Consider the following 26,274-nt stretch of genomic DNA (forward strand, 5'->3'; position numbering starts at 1 on the left):
TGTCTTGCTGATTTGTTGTTAGGCGGAAGAGGAGGTTGGGCTTTGTGCCCTTTGGCCTCAAAAAGGTCAAAAAATCTGCTACGAGCTGTTCACCGTCATGCAGAAGAATGAGGATCGTATCTGTTTGTCCAGTGAGGACGTGTTGGTGATCCACAACTATGTACTGGAGTCCACAAAAGTACGCTAATATTTGCAATACAATATATAAACACACATAAGTGCACTCTGGAGCATCAAGCTCTGTTCTTGGTCTCAGAAAAGGATTCACATCTAAAACTTTCTCCTTCAGGATGATTTTGTTCTTGAGGTGAAACAGTACTGCGCCCCCAGCTGGCCAAATCCGGATAGGCCCATCAACAATACCTTTGAGGTGGTTGCTATGGTGAAAAACCAGGGTGCCATAGATGGCCCCACTGTGGTCCATGATCTGTAAGCCCTTCTCTGAATGTTTCACCATCAGGACAGTAATATTTGTGGGATTGACAGTGAATGCATCTTTTATTTGATCAGTGTGGGTGGAGTCACTGCGGCAACATTCTGCGTGCTGACGTCTTTGACTCAGCAGCTGGAGGCTGAAGGTTCTGTTGATGTCTTCCAAGTGGCCAAGATGACCAACCTGATGAGACCGGGGGTCTTCAGCCATGTTGTGAGTTAGAGGCAGGGCTTAAACCAGAGCCTGCAGTGGTGGGGCTTAAAGGCAGGGCTTAAAGGCAAGAGAAGTGGGAATTGTGTAGCATTGATGGGATTTTTCTATAATGGCAAAAATATTCTGTCTGTTGGCAGGATGAGTTCCAGTTTCTGTATGAAGCTCTGCTGAGTCTCATTGGAATGCTGGAGCAGGAAACATCCTCTGATAACAATGGTTCCGTCGTGGTGCGGACTGGACGCAGCGTTGCTGAGAGCCTTGAGTCCCTCATTTAGCAGGAAAAAGAACATTCTTTCATTTCTCCTCCAAAAGCAACAAAGTTGTTTCTATACCGGTTGAAGACGACAGCAATTCGGGTCAGAACCAGTCCCATCCCTTCCCTGTGTGCCTTCTGGGACCAAATGAGGAAGATTTGAGCCAAAAGTTTACTCAAAAGCAACAAAGTCTTTTTTCCTGTCATGATTAAAAAAAATGTTTTTTTTATGAAAAAGGTTGAAGTTGAGCTGAAAACACTGAAAAGGTTTTAGGAATGTAAATAATATTATTCTAATCAACTCAAGGGGCCAAACTTGTATTTATACATTTAGATTTGTACATTTGACCCTTAGTGCGTTCACATATTTTGGTTCTAACATTTTTGAAAACTTCTGTTTTCGTAACACTGAAGCTGAAGTACTAAAACATTTCATCTGCTGGATTCTCAATAAACAGAACCAGAACCTCTTATAGTCTGGCTTTTATATTTGTCCAACAGGGAAAAAGGCAAATAACTGTATATTTGATCAGAAGATTTTGGAGAAGGAGCATCGCTGTCAAAGTGTCCCATCAGCAGATTTTTCATGAAGGTACTGCTCTAAAGCACAAACTAAAGAGCATTTGAACAATTCAGAATGACAGAAATGATCAGTGGTTTAATGATGCCAGAACTCACTTGGATGTGTGATGGCTGTCGAACATCAGCAGCTCAAAGGTCACAAACAGCCATCAGGTGTTAAAACAACCAGCGGGATTATCTTTTGTCCTGGATGCTCTAATCCCAAAATCGACCTGTCGTTCCACTTAATTTCCTTTTGAATTAATCCGGGTTAAGGCGCTGGATGAAAGGCATCTTTTCAGGACAGAAAATGGGTCAAGCATCCAGACAAGCAGCACGTCCACACCTTCATTTGCATTTTCTGACTTTCCAATCCTCAGCTGCTCACTGGACTGGATGGATTAAACCAGTCTGGATATTCAGATCAACTCTGATCAAATGTCCTGTTAGCTGAGCGACGGCAGCACAGAGCTCAACAGTCATTCAAATGCTGAAACACCCAAACACCAACAATCATTTGAGGAGTAACTCCACAAACTGCCAAATAAAAACATGTTACAGTGAAGAAATCTTTTATTCCCTGGAGGATTGAGAAGGCAGATATGATCACGAGTGGATGTTTGATTATGACATTGCACAGGAAACATGCAGAAAAAGAACTTTTTAAATAAAAGCATTCACAAAAAATCTACCCCGAAATTAGACAAGAATTTAAATTAAAAGGGTTTTCTGAAGCAACAGAAGATAAATTAGCTCAAAAAAAGTTTTAACTGAATGTTCTTATGTGTAACGAGTCACAGGACGGCCAAACCTGCACATACAAATGCGAAAAGGATGTTAGCTTCATCATATTTTATTACTTGTTCCAAGATGAGACCTGTGCTTTTTAAATGTAACAATGTCATTAAGAATAGTCACATAGCAGTAGTAGCAGCAATAACAAAAACAGTTTCTTTTAAGCTCATAAATGTGACTACCTAGCATTGACTGTTGACCCTTACAAAGTAAACATCTTCAAAAAACATCATTTACTTTGGTGGCATTTTATCTTTTCACTTCTTTATGCTCACATATTTGTTGAGGTCAAATAAAACACAAGCTCTCATTCCTGCAGTGTGCTCATAGACCTGAAGTGAAGCCCCTCCTCCTTCAGCCGCGTCAGCACCGGCCCATAAATCTCTTTTGTCATCGGAACCACAAGTCCTTTTCTCGTGATTTCACCTAAAAGAAAGGTGAAGCTTAAGTTAGCATTAGCATAACATTTGCTTCACACATTGACACGGGCGACATAAACCAGCGTTAGCTTCACAAATGTCAATACAAATTGATATTTTAACAGATTCACCATCCAGCAGCATGCGAGCAGCAATGGCTGCTGGGTATCCCACAGTCTTGGCCATGGCGGAGAAGCCGTCCGGGTCGCCATACACGACCAGGCTGATGTGTTTGGTCTCCAGCTCCCCGGTGGGATGTCGGAGGCCGACGTCATTCCTGAGGACAATCATGTCTCTCTCGTTCTCATCTGGACTCAAAATCAAAGAGGGTTAATCAGCATCCACCCTTTCAACTTTGCTTTCATCTGAGTTCCTGTCGCACCAAAGGCCAGTTTCACTTCCAGGTGTTTAGCGAGTGACGCAAGCACGCTGTCGGCACGTGGCACTGCCTCCTCGCCCAGCATTCCGAGCCTACGTGGAACCAAAGACAACAGTGAAGATGTGTTCTAACATTCTGACCTCTGCAGCCTCAACCTCAACAACCTTCTGTTGCAACTTCCACTCAAACGTGGAAGCTTGATCTATAGGCTCCGCCCCCCCAGAGGCTGCAGCGGCAATGCCCAGCTGTTCAAATGCTGAAGATGATGACAGTCACTCACCACCGCAGTGTGTCCATCCCAAAGTCATCCTGTCCCAGACGCTCATATATGGCTGCCTGAAAGGCCTCATGGGAGATGGAGGAGGACAGTCCTGCCTGCTGACACAGCAGCTCTTTCTGCAGAAAACACCCGCCCATCATGTTACCAAATGTTTCCATGGTGACTGGTTGCTTGTTTCTGAACGTACTATAAGGTGATAACTAGGGATGCAGCTACAGTATATCAACATTTTATTATTACTACTGTTTTGGCCGATAATTGATTTTCAGCAGTATCCAAAGGTTACAGAGCAACTGTTAATCAAAAAAATAAGTTTAGCAACATTTAGTAGAGTAGAGATACCCAGGTAACAGGAGCAGCTGTTGGTCCGATGGCTGCAGAGCTGCTGTGGATCAGACCCAGTTTAATAAACCCTCTCATGGCCTGAGAGAAACCCTGCAGAACAGACAGGACACACCGAAGATTCTGTCCTCAACAACATAGAATAGAAACACTCATCCTTCCTGTGTTTGTGTGTCTGTGTGTGTGTATATATACCCTGAACCGCAGTGATCCTCTGATCAGTGTGTGTGCCGTCTCAATCCCATAAGGTTCAGCATATTTGGTGCTGTCACGATTTGGAAATCCCTCCAAATTCAAACCAGGAAAGAACTTGAGGGGCATGGTGGCATCCATGAGAGCGCCCCCTGCAGGGATGTTCACCAACTGTGCACACACACACACACACACACACACACACACACACACACATTCTGACTTCTGAAAATTCAAATGTTTTTGTCCATTGAAGGCTTCCTTACCTGGCTGTCTCTGAGAAAGAGGGCGGGGCTAATGGTGTTGAGGAGGACGCTATAGGGACTCCAGCTGAACTTGTAGCGGAGAGGATTGTCTGAACATTCTGGAGCAGGAAGACCACCACAGAATGACATGTAGGACTCTACCTGATCACACAGATATCACAGCACTTACCAAGAGCCAAGATCAAAGATACACTCACACACACACACACACTCACGGTGCAGCCGTCAGCTTTTGCCTGGTCAATACACTCCATGGCGAGCATGTGATCAATTCCTGGATCCAATCCCACCTCGTTGATGATCGTGATTCCTGCTGCCTGCACGCTGTCACAGACATGCTCATGTTTTCACTCAGGCTCACACAAACCATGAGCTGCCAAACTCTGGACCAGTAACACCAGTCAGCAGCAGAAAAAACAGTTAGTGATGGTGAACATAAACAGTCCTGAGGTAGAGATGCTGAGTAATTTTACAAATCTTGGTGTAAAATTACAACATCTCTGCCCTGAACTCTGGTTCTGGCCTGGACCCCTGGGACTGACCTGACCCTTGGTTCTGACCTGATCCTTGGTTCTGACCTGGATCCCTGGGACTGAGCTGACCCTTGGTTCTCACCTGGACCTCTGGGACTGACCTAACCCTTGGTTCTGACCTGGGACTGACCTAACCCCTGGTTCTGACCATGTGATCGTCCTCCAGACATGTCAACAGGTTCTTGTGTAGTGTGCACGTTACCTTAGAACCCAGGAACCAGTGTTATACACCTTCTGTTTTGTTTTATAGTTTTCTTGGTTGACTGGCAGACTGTCCGGGGGATAAATTGTCTTTTTATTCTGTCTGTCTCTATAGATTGAATCTATTTGATAGTCCTGAGTGTTACTGCTCTTGCCAACCAACTTGGTGGTCACCTGCTCTGCAGCTCCTTCATGGCAGGACTCTGGTAGCTGGCAGTGACCAGGTTCACCTTCCTGCTGATACAGTGTTTGGCCACCAGGGGGTGAAAGGAGTGTGGCAGCATGCTGATGGGAAGAGGGAGGAGTTTAAGCCAGGACATTTGCTCTGTTCATGTTCAGTAAAAGAAGGAAGTTTAACAATAGAGTCACCTGATGACCAGGTCGTGGTCTTTGAGCAGCGAGTCCAGGTGTCCTTCCTGACTGCTCACATCCACCATGATGGGGATGGTGTTGGGGTATCTGGACGCCAGCTCCTCGGCCTGCTTCAGCACCACCGAGCCTGGGGGGCACACAGAGACCCCCAGTCATCCACAACAATCATCTTCAAAGAATCTTTTATGAGTTCATGGAACACCTGATCCTGACATTTAAGATCTGCACCTTCTCCAGGTACTACAAATTGACCTCACTGATGCTAAGGTTAAGGGGTTGACCGCTAGGGTTGGGGGTCAACCCTAACCTTAGAGTCTTGAAGCATGACAGTGAGATATGATTCTCAACAGGTTCTCTGCTGGGTTCAACAATTTTCTCTGGACAAATCAGATCTGCTCCACCATCTTGAATCAACATCACAACATAGCCTACATTAGCCTAGCAATACCGTAGCTTAGCCTTGCAAAAAGAGCAAATCAACACCGGTTGGTTTTCATTATACAGTAAAGGTGTGATTTGAAGGGAGGGCGGAGCGCCATAGTCGAGATACCACAGGAACTGATGTCATTTACAGCATGTAAGAAAGACAACTGTGGCAAGAGCATTAGCCAGCTCGGAGCATTAGTTCATGAAAACTCACCCACGGTCACCTGTGTCTTGTCATCACGAGTCAGATACTCAACCACAGGTCCAGAGACGTAGCCTGAGCCCAGCAGCAGAACCCGTTTCATCCCAGTCCTCCTCAGAATCTGAGCCTTCTCCCTAATGGACAAAGAAGATTGGACAAAGAAACCTGTGAGAAGGACTGAGAAAAAAACACAACAGGAGAAGGAGGAGGAGGATGAGGATGAGGAAAACGAAGAGGAGGAAGATGTCTCACCTTCTCTCTCTGAGCTTCTCTATGTACTCAAACTTTGGGGTCAGCGCTCCGTTTGAGGTGATGATGGCCTTTAAAAAGAAAACGTGACAGGAATTATTCTGAACAACAATGAACTCTCCTGACAACTCAACCTGAAGGTCATCAGAGATGGAGTGATGAGTTAGAGAGAGAGAGAGGGAGGACAGAGGAGAGAGAAAGAGAGGGAGGAGAGAGGGAGAGAAAGGGAGGAGGGAGAGGGGAAGAGAGATGGAGGAGAGTGGGAGGCGAGAGGATGAGAGAGAAGAAAGAGAAGAAGAAGAGTGGAGTGGAGACAGAAACAGGAAGAGAGAGGGGGGAGAGAGGGAGAGACAGAGAGAGGGAGGTGAGAAGGAGGAAAGCAGGAGAGTGAGGGGAGAGGGGGACAGGAACAGGAGAGAGGAGAGAGGGAGGAAAGAGGGGAGAGAGGGAGGAAAGAGGGAGATAGAGGGAGAGTGGAAGAGAGGAGAGAGGGAGGAGAGCAGGGGACAGAAACAGGAAGAGAGAGGGAGAGAGGGAGAAGAGAGGGAGAATGAGGGAAGAAAGGAAGGAAAGGAGGAAAGAGAGGGGAGCGAGGGAGGTAAGAGGGAGAGAGGGGGAGGAGAGAAGACGTGTGACTATTTTACTGGTCTCTGCTCTTAAAGCTGCTTCACATGAGAGGAAGACACAAGGCTGTAAGCCCTGCCCCCACACTTCCTTGTCCAAGTGTTTCCAGGCTCTTCTGGATGATTGACAGGTATGACAGAAAACATTTGAGGGGCCAACTTACGTCTTTAACCTGTGGGCTGAAGTCCTCTTGGTCCAGACTTCTGGTGGCATCTGAAGGCAGCTGATGGCGACAGACGCTCCGTTAAAACCTTTCTGGCTGCAGCAGATATCAGACTGACAACAGTCGGCACTTCTCACCATCTCCCAGATGTACGGGAACAATCGGTCTCCAAAGTATTCTGTGGCTTCAATGGGCAGCTGAGCGGGAAGGTTGTCGATGGAGCACATGAGAATCCCGTTCCCCTCCACGCTGCCAGGACAAAGGTGAAAGGTCAGTTAGTCACAGTGCCACACTTGCCTGGTGAGAGAGAGGGAGGGGAGACAGAGGGAGGGAGGAGGAGAGGGGGAGAGAGAGGTGAAAGAAGGTGAGAGGAAGGGGGAGAGAGGATAGAAGAGAGAGGGAAGAAAGGGAGAGAGGGAAGGAGGAAGAGAGAGGGGGGAGGGAGAGAGGGGGGTGATAGGGAGGGGGAGAGGAGAGAGAGCAAGACAGGTAGTATAGAGGGCATAGCTGTAGCTAAGCTCGGCAGTTGCCGCTATACTAGGCTGCAGCTAAGCTATGCTTAGCTTTTTTGAGGATATAATCGTGATGATGACATCATCAAAGCGAGGATGATGGCGCACCTGTCGTGGTCAATGTGCTGGTCAGCGTCGTACATGCAGAAGGGTTTGTCGATGGTGGTGCACTCGTTCATAAACTCGATGGAGCCGCCAGTGTCGGCCGAGATGTCGCAAATGGCGAGGAGCCTGCAGACAAATGAATGTCCGCCATCAAATGTTTGATGAGGTTCAGCTCAGTTTTACATCCAAACTGGGAACACTGGGAACAGACTGCTTGTGTTCTCAGAGAAGATCAAATCTGTGTTTTTTTTCTTTTTACCTGGTCAAAGCATCAAAACATTAAAGCCATCAGATTCAGTGTTTAATGTCCCACAAAGCTAACACAGCCTGTTTGGGCTAAACGTGACAGGTCAAAGGTCATAACAAAAATGCCATTCATGTCACTTGACAACAACAGGCTAATAGCGGAGCTAACATTAGTTCACACACATACCTGTGAGGCAGTACTGGTGAACCCTCTGTGGACGCTGGAGAGACGTTGGGAGGCCTTATTAGCTTCTGTGCATCGAGCCTTCGCAGCAGTCGGGGAGTATGACGGTCCCAGTAAATTCCATTGATGAGGCAGGTTGTGTACGGAGCCACCTGTTTGGGAAAATGTTTAAGCGACGTGAGGAGAAGCTGCCTCACAATAACTGACTGCAACAGGCATGACCGAAGCCACGGGGGAGGAGCACTCACGCTGGTCCTGAAGTGGGAGGTGTAGAGTTCCGGGTGGTTCTCATATTCCATGGGGTCATAAATGCTGTCACTCTTGCGGACTAGGTGGTGATGTCGGCTCAGGACTGTGGCGTAGACTTTGGTCAGTTCTGCGAGAAAAAGTTACATTTCCGACCTTCACACCTGAATGCTGGGAATAACCGCTAAAACTAGCATGAACACCAGAAGCACTAAATGTTAACAGGCTGTTAGCTCACGCTAACAGGCTTCAAAAGTTTCAAACCTCCACTTTCAGAGACGTCCTTCAGCTCCAGCGGCTCAACAAATTCAACAGGAAGCTCATTTAAGATGTCCTGCGCCCCCTGTAGGACAATAAGAGTAGAAAAAAATCAAACATGCTTTTTCAAAAAGTGCAAAGGTCACAGCATACCTTGGACACGTTGCCAGTACCAGTGAAGCAGAAGGTCACAGGCCCAATGGACTTGGGCATGAGACCCATGGAAATCTCGTACCCACAATCCCTTACTGCCTGGATGGCCTGGCTGACGTTCCTGTAGTTATGAGCCATTCCGATGTGCTGGGAACAGAAAGTAAACATCAACACAGGAAAAGCTGAATGTTTGGTGTTCTTGCTTCTCTCACCATGAAAGGGGTGTGGTGTCCAAGAGCCAGAAAGCGCAGCCCCAATCCATGTAAGATGTTAATCATGCCTAAAATGAACTCAGTTTTGACTCACTTTCTTCAGGGCTGGTTCTTAAATGATTGAAGTTCATTTAACACATACACATAACACATACATATGTACATATCTTAGACATGTGACTATGATAAACCTCATCAGAACATAAAAAGAAGTACCTGCAACACCGGCCCACTGGCCAAATGCAACAATCCGATAGCCATTAGCATCGACCATCTTCTCATAGTCAATCAGACGAACCTCCTGAGGGAACAAAAGTTGAATTTCTAGCTTCTTAGCTAGCAGCATAACAACAGTTTGAGCAACACCAGTGTGCTAATGGAATGCTGACCTTTTTCAGCAGGTCATCCAGGAGCCCCATGTTAGCTTCCTGAGCTTTGATGGTGTGAGAAAAAAATGCATATGTCTTCCTGGGAATCACCTTCTCCTCTGGCAGCCTCTTTACCCCAATGATTAATGACGCCTCTGAAATGTCCTCCTGAACGATGGCGCCCGCCCTCTCGTAAAACTACAACGATACCACATGCCAATTTTGGAAAAAAATCAATCTTGTGTGACTTTTTTTTCCACAATAAATGGCAGGAAACCATAGGTCAATCGTGATATTTGGTCATGATAATTGGCCATTACAAGCGGTCATGAGAATCAGTAATAATCGGTTGTGGTAATCAGTAACTATCGGCTATCATGACTCTCAGAACGAAGCGTCACCTTCTCGTGGATGGCTCTGCGGTTGGACGGCTGGACCAGGACTTTGACCTTGGCATTGGTCAGCTCCTTCACATGCCGCGGAGCCAGTGGGGCCCGCCTCTCCCACGGGTTGATGTCCTCGCGGCGGATGGCCATGATGGCCCTGTAGTGTTTAAGGCGTTGTTGTTGCACCACACAGCACCGTGTCCTCTTACCATGGTGATGGAGAAGCCTGAACATGGCGATACCTTTGCCACAGACACACACCTGATTAAACACTCAGATTAGTCTCATTAACACTGATCGTCAACAGCAGCAACAAGGAAACTTGACAGCGTCAGGATTTGACCAAGGATTTGATCAAGTCTTAAATTAGAAATTAAAGTTAAAAACAGCAGTAAGGTCAAGCTAACGCGGTTCAAGGTGCCTGTGATGCTGCCTGTGGAAAAAGGAGGCGCTGAGAGGGGTCGGGCTGAGGAAATAATAGATGGTGTCATGGTTTAAAGTTTCCACCTCTGGAGAAAGAAAAAGTGACTGGAGTGTTTGAACCTGTGGGTTCAAACTGGTGGATTTTCTAGGTTCCTCTGGGTCAGCCCTGGGTCCCTCGGGTTCCTCCTCTGGGTCCTCCAGGGTCACCCGCTGGCCTTCATCATGTTCACATGACCAATAAACCTGATTCTGATAGTTGACTTTAACCAGGCTGCTGCATCCCACATAACAGATGTGGAAAAAGAGAAAGAAACAGATTCTAATTTTTGGCTCAATCTGACAGAGGAACCAGTCAAACGGAGCAAACTGACTGGGAAGACACAGGTGCCCATTTGAGGAGCGGACACTCAATGACAGGCTGACTGGTTCCGGGACTGGGCTAAGCTAGCTGGCTAACATGAACAGCAAAGGTCTCAATCACAAGTTACACCCTTTTCAGCGACGTCATGGTTTGGTCCCAATACACACGTAAGAAAAGAAGAAAGTAAAAGAAAAACAGATAGAAAAGAAAACTTTAAAGCAACTTTAAAACTGGACAAAAAATAAAAGAACCGCTGACTTTTTGAAAAACGAATAAAAATGAGGCAGAATGACATTTCGAAGGCCACAAGAAATAAAACTCAGTTTTGACTCACTTTGTTCAGGGCATAGAATAAAGCAAATATTTATGTACAAATAGTCATAAAGCGGCTGTGGCTTAATTCAGAACGCCGCTAACTTCGGGACGTGGGCTGATATTGATCGGTATTATAACGTCACGTTTCTGGCAGCTGATCGATAAGCAATGAAACGCTGAGGACGCAGCTCAGCTTTACCTTGAAGAGCAGTTTGTGTCCGGATCAGCGCCTCCAGGTTCTATTCCACCTCAGAGGTGATCCCCACTTCACAAGCACCACACATTTCCGCTCAGACTTTCACAATAAAGCGGATTTCCGTTCATGTTTAGGTACGTCACCTTAAATCTCCCGATTTAAACAGGACTGCAAAAAAGGACTATCACAGGACAAAAGCGTGCATACAGAATAACATAAATTATATTATGTATTATTTTAAATGTGCATAATATGTCTATTATTGTTATCATAACAATATTTATTATGTTTCGTGTCTATTATTATTATCACCATCATCACCATCATCATCATCGTCCTCTGCATATGAAACCTGCAGATAATAAATCCTTTCATGCAGGTTGTGTTTCATGTTTTAATCAAACTTTGGATAGTGAAAGGTTTAAAGGTACATTTATATTTTATTCTGAAATCCTCAGTTTCCGTTTTGTCCCAACCACCTGTCAGGGGCCCTGCCGACTTTCGACCAGTCAGCTTCCGAAGCTGAGGCGCCTCCTCTTCTCCTCACTTTGCGACTGTAGTTGTATTATCGAAAAAGGTGTCTGTGACAGACTTGAATCAGACTCTGTCCACACAGATACACGTCATCCAACCTAGTTTGTCATTTTGAGACAGTTAAAGAAATCGTAGAAACAAGAGCCGTCAGGCATTTTTTGAAAATTAAATCTTAAACATATTTTTCATTTAAATGGGAGTAACAATGAGCAGTTTATAGAAGAAAATGAAAACCGTTGGATTATTTATTATGCATTTTATTTAGGAGTCAAATAATGCGGCTATTATTCGTCAGCTGATCTCAAGAATGTGGATGAGGTTCAGACTGGAGGTAAAGATCTCACCTAGGTCTGACCCGCAGTGTCGAACCTCAGACGAACCTCCTTGGGAAACAAAAGTTGAATTTCTAGCTTCTTAGCTAGCAGCATAACAACAGTTTGAGCAACACCAGCGTGTTAATGGCTTGCTGACCTTTTTCATCTGGTCATCTAGGAGCCCCATGTTAGCTTCCTGAGCCTTGATGGTGTGAGACTTCATTCGACTACGAAGTCAGTGTCACTGTGGCGTCACCAGATGGGAAAAGTTACATTTTGTATTTTGGGAGTGATCTGGAGTGGTCCGGAGTGATCGTGAGTGATTATGAGTGATCGGGAGTGATCAGGAGTAATCGGGAATGATCCCTTTGATAGACAAATCGACACTATTTGTCCTTTTTAGGAGGTGTTTATCGTAAAAATAAGATCAGGACCTGAGGGCTGGAGGCCTGGCCCCATGCAAGGATCCAGTGGTCTTATCTGGTGCTCTCATCTTCAACAGGATGGCGATTGACCTCTGATGACCTTCAGGTTTTGGAGCCAGGACAGGGGTCATGTGACCTGTCTGGCTTTGTTGATCAGGACTCTCACACAATTAAAGCATTTATTAAATGTTTTCTCATTCAGCAGAAACACGATGGCAACATGTTAGAACATCGGAATAATTTAACGTAAATACCATAAACACTAATTTTACAGGAAACCTGAGATCAAAATCAAAGGATCAGTAAAGTGAAGGAGGAGGTAGGAAGCATCGGCTCTTCCTCTGTCAACAACAACTGGACGGAAGAACAAACCAACATAGAACACACCTTTAAGCTCAGGCTCCATTTGTCTTATCAGAATTTTCAGTTATTTCTGAATCATTACACTGAGGAATGAATATTTCAGAAAGTGAAACACCAAAAAAAAGCTTTGACATTTTAAAATCAAAGGGAAAGAAAGGAGCCAGAGATGAATCCCACATTTCAAATAATAATGTCAATAAACATTCAAAGATTCAATCAAAAATTAACATTTGAGGGAGAGAAAAACTCAAAAGTCCAGCTTAAATAATTCCAATTTTTCTCCTAACAAGATTTATCACAAGGAGCCGAAACTCTGGGAGGTGAAGATTTATATCCATGAACACCTTAAAACCCATCCTTCATTTAGTGAAAATGTGGTTTCAGTCTTACTTGATCACAAAAGGAAAACAGGTTTTCTGATGGGGAAACATCTGGAATAAAGATGGTTCTGACAGGAAGAAAGAACCAGATTCAAAACTGCATCTTCATCCTTCACCTGTTTTCTGTCCAGACTGAACAGAGAGGATCATCTTCATCCTCCTCCTCCTCTCAGACACGTCATATAAGAAATGAAGTTACTGAAACAAATCTGCTCTCAGACCTTCTCTCAATAATCATCAGCTTAAAGGGAAATTCTTTCATCAGGTTCATTTCTCTGTTTTAGTATCACAACTCACGCCCAGTCTGAACCCAGTATAAGCCCAGTCTGAGCTCACTCTGAGCCCAGTATGAGCCTAGTAGGAGCCCAGTTTGAGCCCACTCTGAGCCCAGTAGGAGCCCAGTATGAGCCTAGTCTGAGTCAAGTCCAAGCCCAGTCTGAGCCCAGTAGGAGCCCAGTCTGAGCCCAGTCTAAGCCCTGCATGAACCCAGTTTGAGCCCAGAATGAGTCCAGAATGAGCCCATAAAAGCCCAGTATGAGGCCAGTCTGAGTCTAGTATGACTCCAGTATGAGCCCAGTCGGAGCCCATTATAAGCCCAGTCTGAGCCCAGTCTGAGCCTAGTAGCACAGTCTAAGCCCAGTCTAAGCCCAGTCTGAACCCAGTATGACCCCAGTCTGAACCCAGTCTGACCCCAGTCTGAGCCCAGTCTGAGCCCGGTCTGAGCCTAGTCTGAGCCCAGTATGAGCCCAGTATGAGCCCAATCTCAGCTTTTGGTGGTGATTGAAACAGATTTTTCCATAAAGCTTCAGCTCTTCTGATAAACTCTGGGGAGATTCTGCTGTAGCCTGTTAGACAACATCAGACCTGAGCGGACCTTCTTATCTGCTGCATCATGGGAAGTGTAGGAACTCCTCCCTTGGGTGATTTCACTCTTTTGATCCAGACTTTTTTTTAGCAAGTCTATAAAAGTGAATCATTGGTGTGAGTTCACCTGATGTTCCCGTTCAGGTCTGCTGAGGTGCCGGCGACTGCGGTCCAGTCAGATCGTGGAGCTTCCTGATGTGTTTCTTCAGGTCAAAGTTTCTGCAGAAGCCTTTCCCACAGGTGGGACAGGTGAAGGGCTTCTTGTCATTGTGTGTGTGCATGTGGAATGTCAGGTTGTACACCTGATGGAATGCTTTGCTGCAGATGGAACATTTGAACTGCTTTTCCCCGCTGTGGGTCAGCTTATGGTTCTTGTAGTTTCCTTTGTAGACAATGAGACGGGTGGAAAGACAACGCAACTGCTTATTTGTCATCATAAACAACAACAACAACAACAACAACATTCGCAGCTATAAGCGTGGGTTTCGGGAGCTGTTGCTGGTTACGTCTGGTCGCATTTTTCAGGACAGGAACTGTAACCTGAGCAGGTGCCGCCAGCAGAGGGCGCACTTTGCTTAGCTCCCACTAACGTCCGCCGCTAAATTTGTTCTTAACTATGACGCCACTTTGAAATTCAAAAGTTATTTTTTTTAACAAATTTCAGGTTGTTTATTTGTGTGTTGGTACTAATGACTGTTATATTTTGCTCTGACGGGATTATTTGATGTTTCCATGAATCAGAGGTCACGTGAGGTTTCTGTTGATGTTTGATGATGATAATGATGATGATGATGATGATGGTGATGATGATGATGGTGATGATGATAGAAACTCACCTTTCTGATGGAATCCTTTCCCGCAGAACTCGCACACGAACGGTTTGTACCCCGCGTGGATGCGCGTGTGCGTGTTGAGTGTGGAGCTGCGATTGAAGGCTTTCCCGCACTGGTTACATTTGTGCGGTTTTTCCTGCGTCACAACAAGAAGATGAGATCTTTTCGGTCTGTGTGTTTGAGGGGGATCAAAGTCCACCAGAAGAATCTGGATTATTTCAGTGCTGCACTCAGAAAATCAGACCGACGATCACGCGGACTGCTGGTTTCTTTATTTCTAATGTAATCCGAAAACACGATCAAGAATAATAATCACGATAAAATAATAATAAACTGCCACGTGTTCAGGTACGAGAAACGCGGCATCTTTACTGGTTTTCTTCTCTACAAAATTAAAGTACTTTTTTCAGGAAATAATTTAAATATATATTTACATATACGCGTGTGCGCGTTCATTTACGTTTTTACAAATAGATTAATAACAACTATAAAAAGAAAAATGTATTAATAGAAGTAACGATGATGATAATAGCAACAATAATGATATTAACCTTCCAATTTCTGCCGCTTTTCCCTTACGGAGTCGCGGGGGGCTGAAGTCCGCCTCTGCTTATAACAACAACAACAACAATAATATAGCTCAATAATAATAACTGATGTTGCTGTTATGTTGCTGTTCTTGTTGTTGATTCACAATATGACTACTAGTGTATTGTCATTATACCAATATTTATTGTGTTTCTTGTATATTACCATCATCATCATTATTATTATTGTTGTTGTTGATATTATTATTATTATTGTAATTATTATTATTATTATTGTTGTTGTTAACTATTATTATTGTAGTGGTTAACTCTAACCTGAGTGTGGATGATCTTGTGGCGGCACAGCGTGCTCGCCTGTCGGAATCCTTTTCCGCAAACTTTGCACACGAAAGGCCTCGCGCCGGTGTGCACGGGCATGTGGCGGGTCAGGTTATAGTGCGCGTTAAACACCTGCGGGAGGAGACAAAAGAGTAATAATGATTATTGTTATTACAGGAACAGAACAGTTGAAAACTGAAGATTTTGACTTTCTTATTTTTAATTGAAATGATTAATTTTACCGTGGTTGGGCGTCATTTCTGCCCTTAAAGCTTAAATAATTCAGACATGTTGCAAAAATAATGTGGGACAGCTGATCAACTTTAAATCGAACTGCTCCAAATTTACTTAAATTTATTTACTTACCTCCCCTTTAAACCCAGTTAGATTTTCTTCTGTGAATAATAATAATAATAATAATAATAATAATAATAATAATAATAATAATAATAATAAAAATAATAATAATAATGTTGTCAGCCCGGTTCTGCTCGGGCTGTTCTGACTCACCTTGCCGCAGACCTCGCAGGTGAACACTTTGGGCTTGGTGCCGGGACACGGCCCGCTGAGGCGCGCGGCCGCAGCCGCGGAGCTCTTGAAGAGTTTGTCGGTGAGAACCTGGTCCCGGTCCTTCATGTAGTTCTGGATCTGGATGTGGCTCTGGGACACCGGGCAACGCTCCGCGGCCTGCAGGCCCGCTTTGCTCTTGTCCGTCAAGAGGGATTTGTGCCGGGCGCTCAGCAGGTACGAGGCCATCGGGTGCAGGTTGACAAGCCCCGCGGGCGGCGGGCAGCCCCCGCTGTCGCCGCTGCAGTTCAGGTAACACACAGCGCCCACCGTCGGGAAGGCGGACTGGTTGACCACGCGTGGTCTGAAGAGTTTGTACTGGCCCGGGGTGGAGGCGGACTCCTCCTGATGCGCCCTGAAGCCCAGAAAGTCTGCGTTGGCGGGCAGAGAAGCGTCCAAGTGGCCCGAATCCAGACCAGCGACGCTGAGTCGGTGGCCCGGCTCGTACCCGAACGGCAGCAGCGGGATCATGCAGTGCAGCGAGGACGGGCACGTTTCGGGTTTTCCCACCGGGGAGGACGGGAACCAGCCGGGAAGCGGTATCGACCTGGGTTCTGGAGTGCGGGCCATAATCCGGTCGATGGAGAACGCGAGAGGCTTCCCGCTGCCGACTTGCATGTCAGAGCCTGTGGGCTGGCTCCCAGAAGCCGGGGGGGCGCCGAGCAACCCCACTGGGCGCAGGAGAGGAGCGTCCATCACCTCCGCATCCACCGCGACCAGGAGCTACTGCAGGGAGGCCTGGAGGGGGTCGCTGCTGCTCCTACTGGATTGCAGGAGAGGGCATCATCAGAGGGGAAGCGTCCACGCACACACCCGTCGAACACGCGGCCGCAGCTCGCTCGATACCCGCGTGCCGAGAGCCGAGACCCGGATCGTTACCGTCCAGAGCGAGGAGGACCTAATTTGGTCAATTCTTCACAGATGAGGAGATGAGGAGATGAGGAGGAGGAGGAAGAGGAGGAGGAAGAGGAAGAAGAGGTGCTCCTGCTGGCGGGACTCTGGATCATCTGAGGCTCCTTTCACTCTCACCTCCCCTTGTGGCTCCGCGTGACATCATGACGGGTCAGGAGCTGTCAGAGGCGCCCATCAGATCAAAGTCATCGATCCGAGAAGCTCGCGCCAGAACTTTCCCCACGCGCGTTTAGGCGAGACAAGCAAAACTCTTTCTAATGCTATATTTTCTTATGCCGTTATGTTTATTTTCTATTTTTCTCCTTTATTTCATTGTTCAATTTTTTTATTTTATTCTATTCCAAACAGCGCGCGACCACGTATCGTTAAGACAATAGAATAAAAAGGTAATAGCAATCATACAGTGATACTAATAACAACGATAAATATAGAAATAATTATTATCAATATTATAAATGGAGCAGGAAAACGTGAACTCTTTATCAAATAGTCAAACAAAGATGAACAAGCTGAAAGTCCAGATAAAACTGCTGCGATGAATAAATAAAATGTGAAGAAGGAACTTAAAAATCAGCTGTTTTGAGAATATGTAAAGATAATTTAATAACATTTAATAACAAAATAAAAGTTAACAAATTAAGAAAACGTTTAAATTTATTTTGTGAAATAAAAAGATAAAATGGCCCATAAATCAAATAAATTGAAATGAGGAAAAAAAAGAAATTGTTTGTTGCCATTGTTTTTTTTAACTGTTATTACTCTAATTATTTTAATGCTGTTCTCACATTTCTATCTAATGACGCAAATTAATGCAATTAATGCTACTTTAATAATATCTGTTTTATCATTATTAACTTTATGAATAACATTGTGTGCAACAGTGCATCTGTGTGTTCTCCTGTAAAAGCCATGTTCTTGTTAGAACCTTGACGTGTCCTTGAATTTAGAGAAATAAAAAAATGTTGATCAGATTTTTCTTATTATATTAAATTCCTTAAATTGTTTCTAAAACTGTTGCTGATGTGCTTTAAATTAAATGAGTCTCTATTTTTAATGATCAAAGCTGAATATGTAGAAGACAGAGAACATCCTGCATCCATCCTGGGTGTCTGAGAACAGTTTCTTTGATCATCAAACACACCAGTGTCGCTGCAGTTTTTTCCGCCACCTCAAACTGGTTACAGCAAGAACTGGAGATCTGTCGGCTGTGAGACCAACAGAACCTTCAAATCATGTTGTCCCAATGTTCCTGCCTCCTTTAGCAGGAACGTTTTCTAAATATTGGTTGAACTGAATGTGAGCAGAAATTTTGCCTTTGATGGAGACATTTACAGGGACTAAGGAGACAGCATTTAGCTATTTGTTAGTGGAGATGACTAACAACAGGAACAGCTACAGCTCATCAGTCAACACATCAATCAGACCAACAACATTCTTTGTTGTTTCTCTCATCCACCGTTTCACCTTCAGCTCAGCTTTTATTTGTTCGTTCACAACAATGTAAATTCATCAAAACCTTCACACAGCAGTTAGCAGCAGCAGAAGTTTGAGCCTTTGCTTTCAAAACGGATTCAGGTATAGCTCAAACAGGAAGTGTCTGAAAGCGCAGGAATGCAACGCAGACAATATAACTAGCTAATTCAATGCGCCGATGCTGTGTTTGCTAATGCAGCTGTGCACCGTAACGCGGTTACGGCTACGGTGTGGTTGCTGTGTTGGATCAGTCAGAACAGCTATTGCTCATGCTACACGTCAAAGCTGTGTTAGCTGACCGAGCATCGGAGGCCAGGTTAGTGAAGATCGTTTGTTTTTTCTGGCTGACTCATCGCATGTGCTGATGATTGAACATGGGTTTAGTTTGTCATGGATTTTGTGTTGGAAACTCCGCTGACAACAAAAACTGAGGTACAAAGTGACTTTGAGAAGAACATGGCTGCGCATAGGAGGGGGACTTCCTGTCTCACTGTCCAGCCACTTTCCACTGTGAGGGTCTTGTACAGACTTCTACAAAGCTTCTACAACAAACCGTGACAACATGCACACAGCCTACACAGTGAAATTCTACTGACAGTTAAAAAAATATTGTAAAACCAGTGTTTCTCGATAACCACATGTAACTCTTAAACAAGCTACAGTTGGGGTTTGGTTTTGCTGTCAGCATTTGTCCTTCTGTTTCTGTCTGTCATGGTGTCTCTACTGGTTGTTTCTGGGTCCCTCACATTTGTGTCACAGAATTCTCTCTCACTTAACATCAAAAGGGAACAAAAACAGGAATTAAACATGTCTGAGCATCAACCATAGTCCTTCTGTATCAGCGAGGAAGGTGACTCATCGGTTACTCGTCCTCCTCATCGCTGTCTCTCATGCTGATGCCCTGCAGACCGTCGCCGGCCTTCACCACCGCTGTTGCCCCCTCCACCATTAGCCGGTTGTAGACGGTCTCATAGTTCTTGTTCTTCAGCGTTCCGACCAGGACGCCCTGCAGCCGAAAGTCACGGTAGGTCTTCTGTGGGTTTGGGAAAAGTGGATGAGCAACAAACTGGGAGGATCAGAGGAGAGCAATAGGTGGAAACTGGTCTGACTGGAAATGTTTCCCCTGAATAAACACTGGACCACAGGCAGAGGAGCTGTGGATCTGCTAACCTTCACCATCTTGACGAGCGTCTTCAGCTGGAAAGTGTGGAGCTGCAGGTCTAGCCTCTCCGTCAGCCACACACACACCGCATTCATGGAGCCCGTGTACCACAGCTGCCAAACACAGGAAAATATGGGTTCACACAGGCACGCACGAATGCACGCACGCACACACACTAACTGCAGTGAGACTGGTCTGAAACTGGGTAAACAATGGTCAGGTTAGTTCCTGCTGGATGAGGGACCATCATCAGAACACATTTCTACAGATCAAAACATCAAAGGAATCAAAAGGCTGAGAGCAGAACACCAGAACCTCCTGAAAGCTGCTTCATTCAGCCCCTGAGCAGCATCATGAAGCTGGTCTGAAGTAATCTGGAAGATTTCTTTGCTCTGAAGTTGAAATAAAAGTACACTATGTTAATGCTGACACGGGCGAGCAAGGACGGCGTGCACCCGTCATCCTAGTGAGGAGCCATGATGATCGCCATTTGCCTCTGAATGCTGATGACACTACAACTCAAGGTCAAGGGATGTGCAGCGTGCAAACGATGAAACTCAAAGAGGCTAAAACATTCGCTTATTCAACGCCGCCAATTTACCGGAAAATACTCGGAATGCTGCACATCAAAGGAAAAGATCGGCGCTCCACCATGACCTCTGCTGAGGAAGAACAGAAAAAAAATCAGCCAATGCTTTTGTCATCTTTGTCAAACCGTTGACTACCAGGCTGCCACCATCGCAGCCGCATCAAACCTTTTCCTCTTTAATTACAGCAGAATTCAGCACCAGAAACCGCCGCCACACGCTTACATTCAGTCGCTGCCAGAATTACCGCAGCAACAGAGAAACACACACACACAGCCGCTAGATCACCCGAGTGTGTTTCTGTGTGTATCTGTGTGTTGCGTGTATCTGGGTGTGTATCTGAGTGTGCATGTGTATTTGTGTGTGTATCTGTGTGTCGCTGTGTGTGTATCTCTGTGTATCTGAGTGTGTATATCTGTGTTAACATGAAGGTTGTAAGTTTGATGCACAGCTCTGTGTGTCTGTGTGGACAGACCTTTGACTTATAATGATGAACATAAACATAATGATATCATGATTTCAAATCTGCTTTAAAAGACAAATTTTGTGACACAGATATTGGTGATGTTTGTGTAACAAAGGAGACAAGTACTTACCCATAATGCACCTGGTGGGGGGGCCCACTCACATATGTGCAACACTTTACCTGTGTGTGTGTGTGTGTGTGTGTGTGTGTGTGTGTGTGTACAGTCTAATGGGCCACAGAAGTATCAAGTCATGCACAGAGAAAGAGGTGACAGCAGGGCCTCTCTCACTCTCTCTCTCTCTCACACTCACACACACACACACACACACACACTTGTATTTCTATCATTGTGAGGATTTTCGTAAGCATCATACATTCCCAGGTCCTACCCCTCAAATAGTCAACAAAGTTGTGAGGATAAAGCAAAATGTCCTGACTTTTTCTAGTAGAATACAGTTTTGTTTTTTGTTTTGTAGTTAGTATGTAGCAAGTACACACCCCCCTCCCCCCACCACACACACAAACACACTCTCCCTCAGTGGAGGCTGCAGGTGGCAGAAATCCATCTCTTTGCTGTCATGCTGCTAATATGGATGGAGGTCTGTGCTGCCATGTCCTCCACATTGACTGGCGGCGGCGGGCTGATTCGTGTTTGGACCAATCACGACTAAAGTACTTTGGGAAATCTAAAGTGGGGGTTTGTTTGCGACCCCTGCAGAGCGAGCCGGTGCTGCTGGCTGTTTTCCTAAGTGATAAACGGGTCAACAGAGGCAGTGTGTTTTCAGCCTGGTGGCGACCTGCTGAGATCACCTGAATCTGTAGTTTTGTCTGCTGAAAACAGAAGTACCAGAAACTCTGACTGCCACACTTCCAAAGACCAAACATGGTGAGGAAAAGAAGCACACCGGATGTGGTGAGGAAGGAGAGCATGTGGGGTTAGGAAAGGTCTTTTAATATAAAGGAACAAACGTGTGAGCGCCATGGTGCCGCCAGCTCCAGGTGAGCATCAAGGTTAGCATGTGCATCAAGAGCATACGTAAACTCACATCAAAGATCTTCTGGATGTGCAGCTCGTCCCTGATGCCATCTCGCAAAATGTCTTGGTTCTGCCGGACAAAGCTGATGTAGCTGTCAGCCAGGTCGGAGCCTGGTTTCTGCAGAACAATGACAGACGTGTGTTACAGCAATCAAACAATGGAGCTGGGTTTCCACGGGAACGCTTGATGGGCTGTACTCTCTGCAGGATGCATGCTTGTCAGGTGTAGAGGCACAGCCCACATGACCTCCACCCTTTCCTAATCTAGAGCGTTCCCACGGCGCCTGCTGTTTGCCAGGGCAACAGTTTTATGGGTTGCTTCCTGAATTGGTTGTTGTGGAAATGGATGTTGATTCAAAGGTTGTTGCTCCATTGTTGGTCAAGTTGTTCAACTGCTCTGAAACTTGTTTTTTTGTAGTTCCATATGGAAGAGCAGTTTTTCCATTAGGTCAGATGGATGGCTAGTCAGATGAATGGATGGACAGATGGATGGATGTCTTAATGTTTTCCAACATAGAAGCATCAACAAGCTACAAGCAGCTGGATAGTTTAGTGAATCAACCAAACACCTGATGTTATTTTTCACAATCATCTTATGTGATTACTTTAAGGATTACAATCATCTTTAGAGGAGGAGGTGAATGTGAAGGAGGTGAAGGATCAGGAGGTGAAGGATCAGGAGAAGAATGAGAGAAAGAAGAAAAAGTAGAAGAAGAGAGGTGGTGTTTGGTGTGAAGTAGCCTCCCATCATCAGGGGAGATCGCCATCAAAACACTCGTTCACACCTTCTCTCCACGCCGCCCCCCCCAGGGAAGCACGGGGGTGTGGGGCTGAGGAAGGCGAGGGTTTGATTCCACCAGCGGAAACAGTTGTGATATCAGACGGAGGATTCTGGTACCTGATGTCATCTGAAATCCAGTCCCCCTCTCCCTACCTTCTCTTGTCCAGATTTTCCTGTGGGTGATTGACCTTTAGATGCTTGTTACGCCCTCGATCAGCCCTCAGCTGACTCCGCCCATTATCACATCTACAACTCGCTCTAAGACTCGTCAGCGGGGTTTGGCTGTGATTCAGAGTGAGCGGTGAACACAAACCACAGGTTAAAGTGGGGTCACACGGCCGGGGCGTGATTGACAGGCCTGTCAGAGTTGCAACCATCGTCCTGAAGATGCGAGTCCATGTCGGTCACACACGACACATTGAGCAAAATCAAGCCTGCTTGCTGCAGCAGAACTGGTCACATGACCAGGCGCACATGTCCATGTCAGATGGACTTTATTACTGAAACAATGTAATAAGGAATTATTACTATTATGAATAATAATAACCAATAATAACAATAGCAGTAACAACAATACTAATAATAACAGAAATACTGTAATACAGCAATAATAAATAAAAGCAATAACCCCAGAAGATTGATAATTATTCTAATAATAAGAACAGAGAAACAATATTAACAGATAATAGAGCAACAATAATAACAGAGCAGTTGTCCTGATGTGTAATCTGTAAACGTGTCGGTGTTGCTGGTGAGGCGAGGACCCCCGGGAAAACCGCTGAAGAGGAGGAGGAGGAGAAGGAAGAGGAGTGGGAATCAGAGCCACAGTGGGGTTATCAGAGGAGAGCTTTTGTTTCAGTTGGCAGACGTTAGGTAAATGTGGGGGGAGGGGTAGAGTAAAAAGAGGAGGAAAAGGAGGAGGAAGATAAAGAGGAAGAGGAGGAGTGAAAATCGGTAAAAAGAGGAGGAGGAAGAGGACAGGAAATAGGTAGAGTAAAAAGAGGAAGAGGAGGAGGAAGCTCTTCGTGGCCTGAAGCCTGGGCTCATTTAACCCTCTCCTGTGGATGTGACTATCAGAGGTTCCGGCACAATTCCAACCACATTAAAGCAGGAGAGCAGAGAAAACAGTAACACCGTCACTCTTTACTGATCAGACAAATGCTGTTATCTGCTGCTCCATCAGACCAGGGGGGCCCAGGTAACCCACAGCAACGAGGTCCCTCTGTACCACCTTCAGCCCTCATGTCTGCTTTGTTTGATGAAGAGCTCAGTTTTTAATGGTGTGTGTGTCTTTATATGTGTGTGTGTGCGCGTTATATCCCGGGGTCCTGGACTGAGAATGAGCGACCCTGCTGGACTGGGCCTTATTCATCAGCAGCAGCAGGTTCTGGTCAGCAAACGTGGAAACATGAGAGAAACAAGAAGCAATAAACAAACAAACAGAAGAGATGAAAGAGAAAGTGAAAGATGAGGAATGTTCTCTACACGAAAGCAACAATGGCATGATGGTAACATTAGCATCCATCAACTAATGGTTGTTAAGGTTCTGTTGCCTCATTTGGGGCACAGACACACCAACACACTGACCCATTCTCATGTCAAGTGTGCAGAAAGAGTCAGAGGCTTCTCGTGACAGCAGGGCGGAGCATTCCAGCAAAGTGGCTCAAAGCCCCGCCCCTTAACTCTTTATTCCACCTGGAAAAGAAGCTTAGTTGTGTCAGGTTTCTTGCTCACTAAAGAAGAGGAGCAGCAGGTAATGCTTACATTATAATTTCAGTCTGGAACTTGAGAGCATGATGGGAAATACAGGAGCCACAACAGCAGGGTGGAGGAGCCAAAGAGCTCAGGTGTTGCTCTTTATCTCCAGGTGTGACCTGAGGGCTCTTTTATGCTCTCCTTGACTCAGGTTAGGGTCCACATACAGGGTTTCCATCCAAAATCCATCCATCCAACTTCCAACATCCGTCCATCATCCATCATCCTTCCATCCATCCATCATCCAACAAACCATCCATCAATTATCCAACATCCATCCATCCATCATCCAGTTTTCAGATGATTCAGGAGGGATATTTTTAAAAATAAAAACAGATTTTCTGTCATTTTTTGTAAATCTCTCCATACTTTTCTCCCACTTGGACTAGAGCAAACTGTGAAAAATGTTTTCAAAAAGTTGGTACATTTTTCATTGCTGACTTGATCTTGTGAACATTAAATTCAGCAGATGAGACATGTTTCTCCTTCACACCTTCAACACTTTAACCATGCCACCCCCCGCACTCCCCCCACTCTCACCACCGTTTATTAACCATTTGACACACGCAACTTCGCCCACAAACACTCAACAAAACACATCTCAAGGATGGAGGAGCAATTAATTAGGGTGGTGTGTTCTTTGACTCTGGAGACAAACACGGAATAAAAACCCACATCAGGTGTTACGCGTGTTCAATGGTGTGATCAAGTGACAGTGATGCATAGAACATCAGGGGAACAAATATAGTACCAAGAATGACAAACTGAACCATTAATACAGACAGACTTACGGGGACGTCCATGTATCTGCCTGTTGTTTTGACCTTTAGGAGAGCAAAAGCAGAAGAGAAGAAGAAAGGTGAGACTTCTTCTGTTCCAGTGAACAAAGAACTGGTCACTCACCGTGAAAGAAATGATGGAGGAGAACAATGTGCCTTCATCGTATCTGGAGAGTTTTGAGAGGACACCATCTAAAACACTGGCCAACTGCAGACACCAAAGAGGGAAGAGATGAAGAGGAGACCCTCAGGTCTTGATCAGGACTTCATTCAGTTCCACCAAACCAGAGACGCAGATACAGAAAAAAACATCTTTACCTTCGCCATCAAACAGGAAGTCATGTCAGCGTTTGCCTCATCGATCAGGATATCGATCCTAGAGTGATACCTCTGCTGTGGGGGGGGTAAGAAGAGACATGATCAATGAGATCAATTCCTGCTGAACTACAAACAGTGGCTGGAAATGTGGTTCAGGTTAGAGTCCAGATCATCGAAATCACTAAAGTGAACTGGATCACTTCACACACACACACTCCTCAGACACACACACACACACACTCCTGCACACTCTCTCACACTTACGCCTCTGACACACACAATCACACAGTCACAAACACAAACTACATACATATACACACACATTCACACACACACACACACACACTCTCACACTTGGACAAACACACACACAGATAGATACACACACTCACACTCCTCAAACACACACAAAGACACACTCACACACACCACAGACACACACACTCACAGACATACACAGACACACACTCACACAGACAGACACACACTCACACACACACCTCAGACATACACTCACACACCTCAGACACACACTCACAGACATACACAGACACACAAACACACACTCACAGAGAGACACACACACTCACACAGACAGGTACACACCTCAGACACACACTCACAGACCTCAGACACACACAGACACACACAGATACATACAGACCTCAAACACACACACACCTCATACATACACACACACACACGGGTGGGGAAGGGGGGGGGGGGGCAGCCAACCAAACATTTGTGAGCAGCACCGTTAAGCAGCTAATGGGACCATTATGTGTGAGTGAATTCCAGTCTGTGCTGGAAAAGCAGAGGAATCTGAAGGATACTTTTTGTGCTTCTCCTCACAATTAGCACAGCCTTGTATTCCTCTAAAGCTCTGGTCCAGCTGTGAAGACCAAAGACTCACCAGATTCAATTAATCCGCCATTTCACGTCTCGTTTGTGTCCCAAAGCTAAAAACACGTTGGCACCTTTTCCCCTGAAG

General features: G+C 45.4%; 4 protein-coding genes across 23 annotated transcripts in view; 1 reads left to right on the forward strand and 3 right to left on the reverse strand.

Annotated features, from left to right (window-relative positions):
• ptprz1a (protein tyrosine phosphatase receptor type Z1a) overlaps positions 1-1,372 on the forward strand; it is a 29,586-nt gene extending 28,214 nt beyond the window's left edge. For all 6 annotated transcript variants that reach the window (XM_029841417.1, XM_029841414.1, XM_029841413.1 and 3 more), the window contains 4 exons: positions 23-178; positions 290-429; positions 511-646; positions 784-1,372. In XM_029841417.1, coding sequence (XP_029697277.1) covers positions 23-178; positions 290-429; positions 511-646; positions 784-921 — 570 coding nt within the window. In that variant the 3' untranslated portion in view covers positions 922-1,372. The remainder of the gene's footprint in view (positions 1-22; positions 179-289; positions 430-510; positions 647-783) is intronic.
• Positions 1,373-2,015: 643 nt separating this feature from the next.
• On the reverse strand, positions 2,016-10,972 carry aass (aminoadipate-semialdehyde synthase). Of its 3 annotated transcripts, none has more exons than XM_003967210.3 (24): positions 10,872-10,972; positions 9,589-9,815; positions 9,209-9,385; positions 9,036-9,120; positions 8,820-8,887; positions 8,608-8,754; positions 8,461-8,539; positions 8,199-8,326; positions 7,954-8,102; positions 7,524-7,646; positions 7,041-7,152; positions 6,904-6,963; positions 6,120-6,187; positions 5,880-6,001; positions 5,237-5,366; positions 5,042-5,152; positions 4,349-4,457; positions 4,134-4,274; positions 3,871-4,038; positions 3,676-3,768; positions 3,334-3,449; positions 3,057-3,145; positions 2,806-2,982; positions 2,016-2,681 (listed from the first exon to the last, which is right to left on the reverse strand). In XM_003967210.3, exons 2-24 carry the CDS (start codon positions 9,805-9,807, stop codon positions 2,563-2,565), a joined length of 2,790 nt encoding a protein of 929 aa, XP_003967259.2. In that variant the 5' UTR covers positions 9,808-9,815; positions 10,872-10,972; the 3' UTR covers positions 2,016-2,562. The 3 variants fall into 3 exon arrangements, with proteins under 3 accessions (XP_003967259.2, XP_011605407.2, XP_011605408.2); XM_011607105.2 differs by having other exon boundaries at positions 9,589-9,834; XM_011607106.2 differs by lacking the exon at positions 10,872-10,972 and adding an exon at positions 10,692-10,829.
• Positions 10,973-11,643: 671 nt separating this feature from the next.
• Positions 11,644-18,157, reverse strand: fezf1 (FEZ family zinc finger 1). Its single transcript, XM_003967263.2, has 4 exons — positions 15,958-18,157; positions 15,445-15,579; positions 14,585-14,717; positions 11,644-14,130 (listed from the first exon to the last, which is right to left on the reverse strand). Exons 1-4 carry the CDS (start codon positions 16,708-16,710, stop codon positions 13,889-13,891), a joined length of 1,263 nt encoding a protein of 420 aa, XP_003967312.2. The 5' UTR covers positions 16,711-18,157; the 3' UTR covers positions 11,644-13,888.
• A 204-nt stretch (positions 18,158-18,361) lies between these two features.
• The window catches only part of cadps2 (Ca++-dependent secretion activator 2), a 54,821-nt gene continuing 46,908 nt past the window's right edge, over positions 18,362-26,274 (reverse strand). For 5 of the 13 annotated variants that reach the window (XM_029842241.1, XM_029842242.1, XM_029842245.1 and 2 more), the window contains 6 exons: positions 25,284-25,358; positions 25,090-25,173; positions 24,978-25,010; positions 21,661-21,768; positions 19,570-19,674; positions 18,362-19,432 (listed from right to left, as the gene is read on the reverse strand). In XM_029842241.1, the coding sequence (XP_029698101.1) occupies positions 19,262-19,432; positions 19,570-19,674; positions 21,661-21,768; positions 24,978-25,010; positions 25,090-25,173; positions 25,284-25,358 (576 nt within the window). In that variant the 3' untranslated portion in view covers positions 18,362-19,261. Of the gene's footprint in view, positions 19,433-19,569; positions 19,675-20,162; positions 20,221-21,660; positions 21,769-24,977; positions 25,011-25,089; positions 25,174-25,283; positions 25,359-26,274 lie in introns of all 13 variants that reach the window. The other 8 variants (XM_029842246.1, XM_029842248.1, XM_011607103.2 and 5 more) reach the window with 4 other exon arrangements.

This window comes from Takifugu rubripes, chromosome 9 (assembly GCF_901000725.2).
Source record: "Takifugu rubripes chromosome 9, fTakRub1.2, whole genome shotgun sequence".
NCBI classification, from domain to species: Eukaryota; Metazoa; Chordata; class Actinopteri; order Tetraodontiformes; family Tetraodontidae; genus Takifugu; species Takifugu rubripes.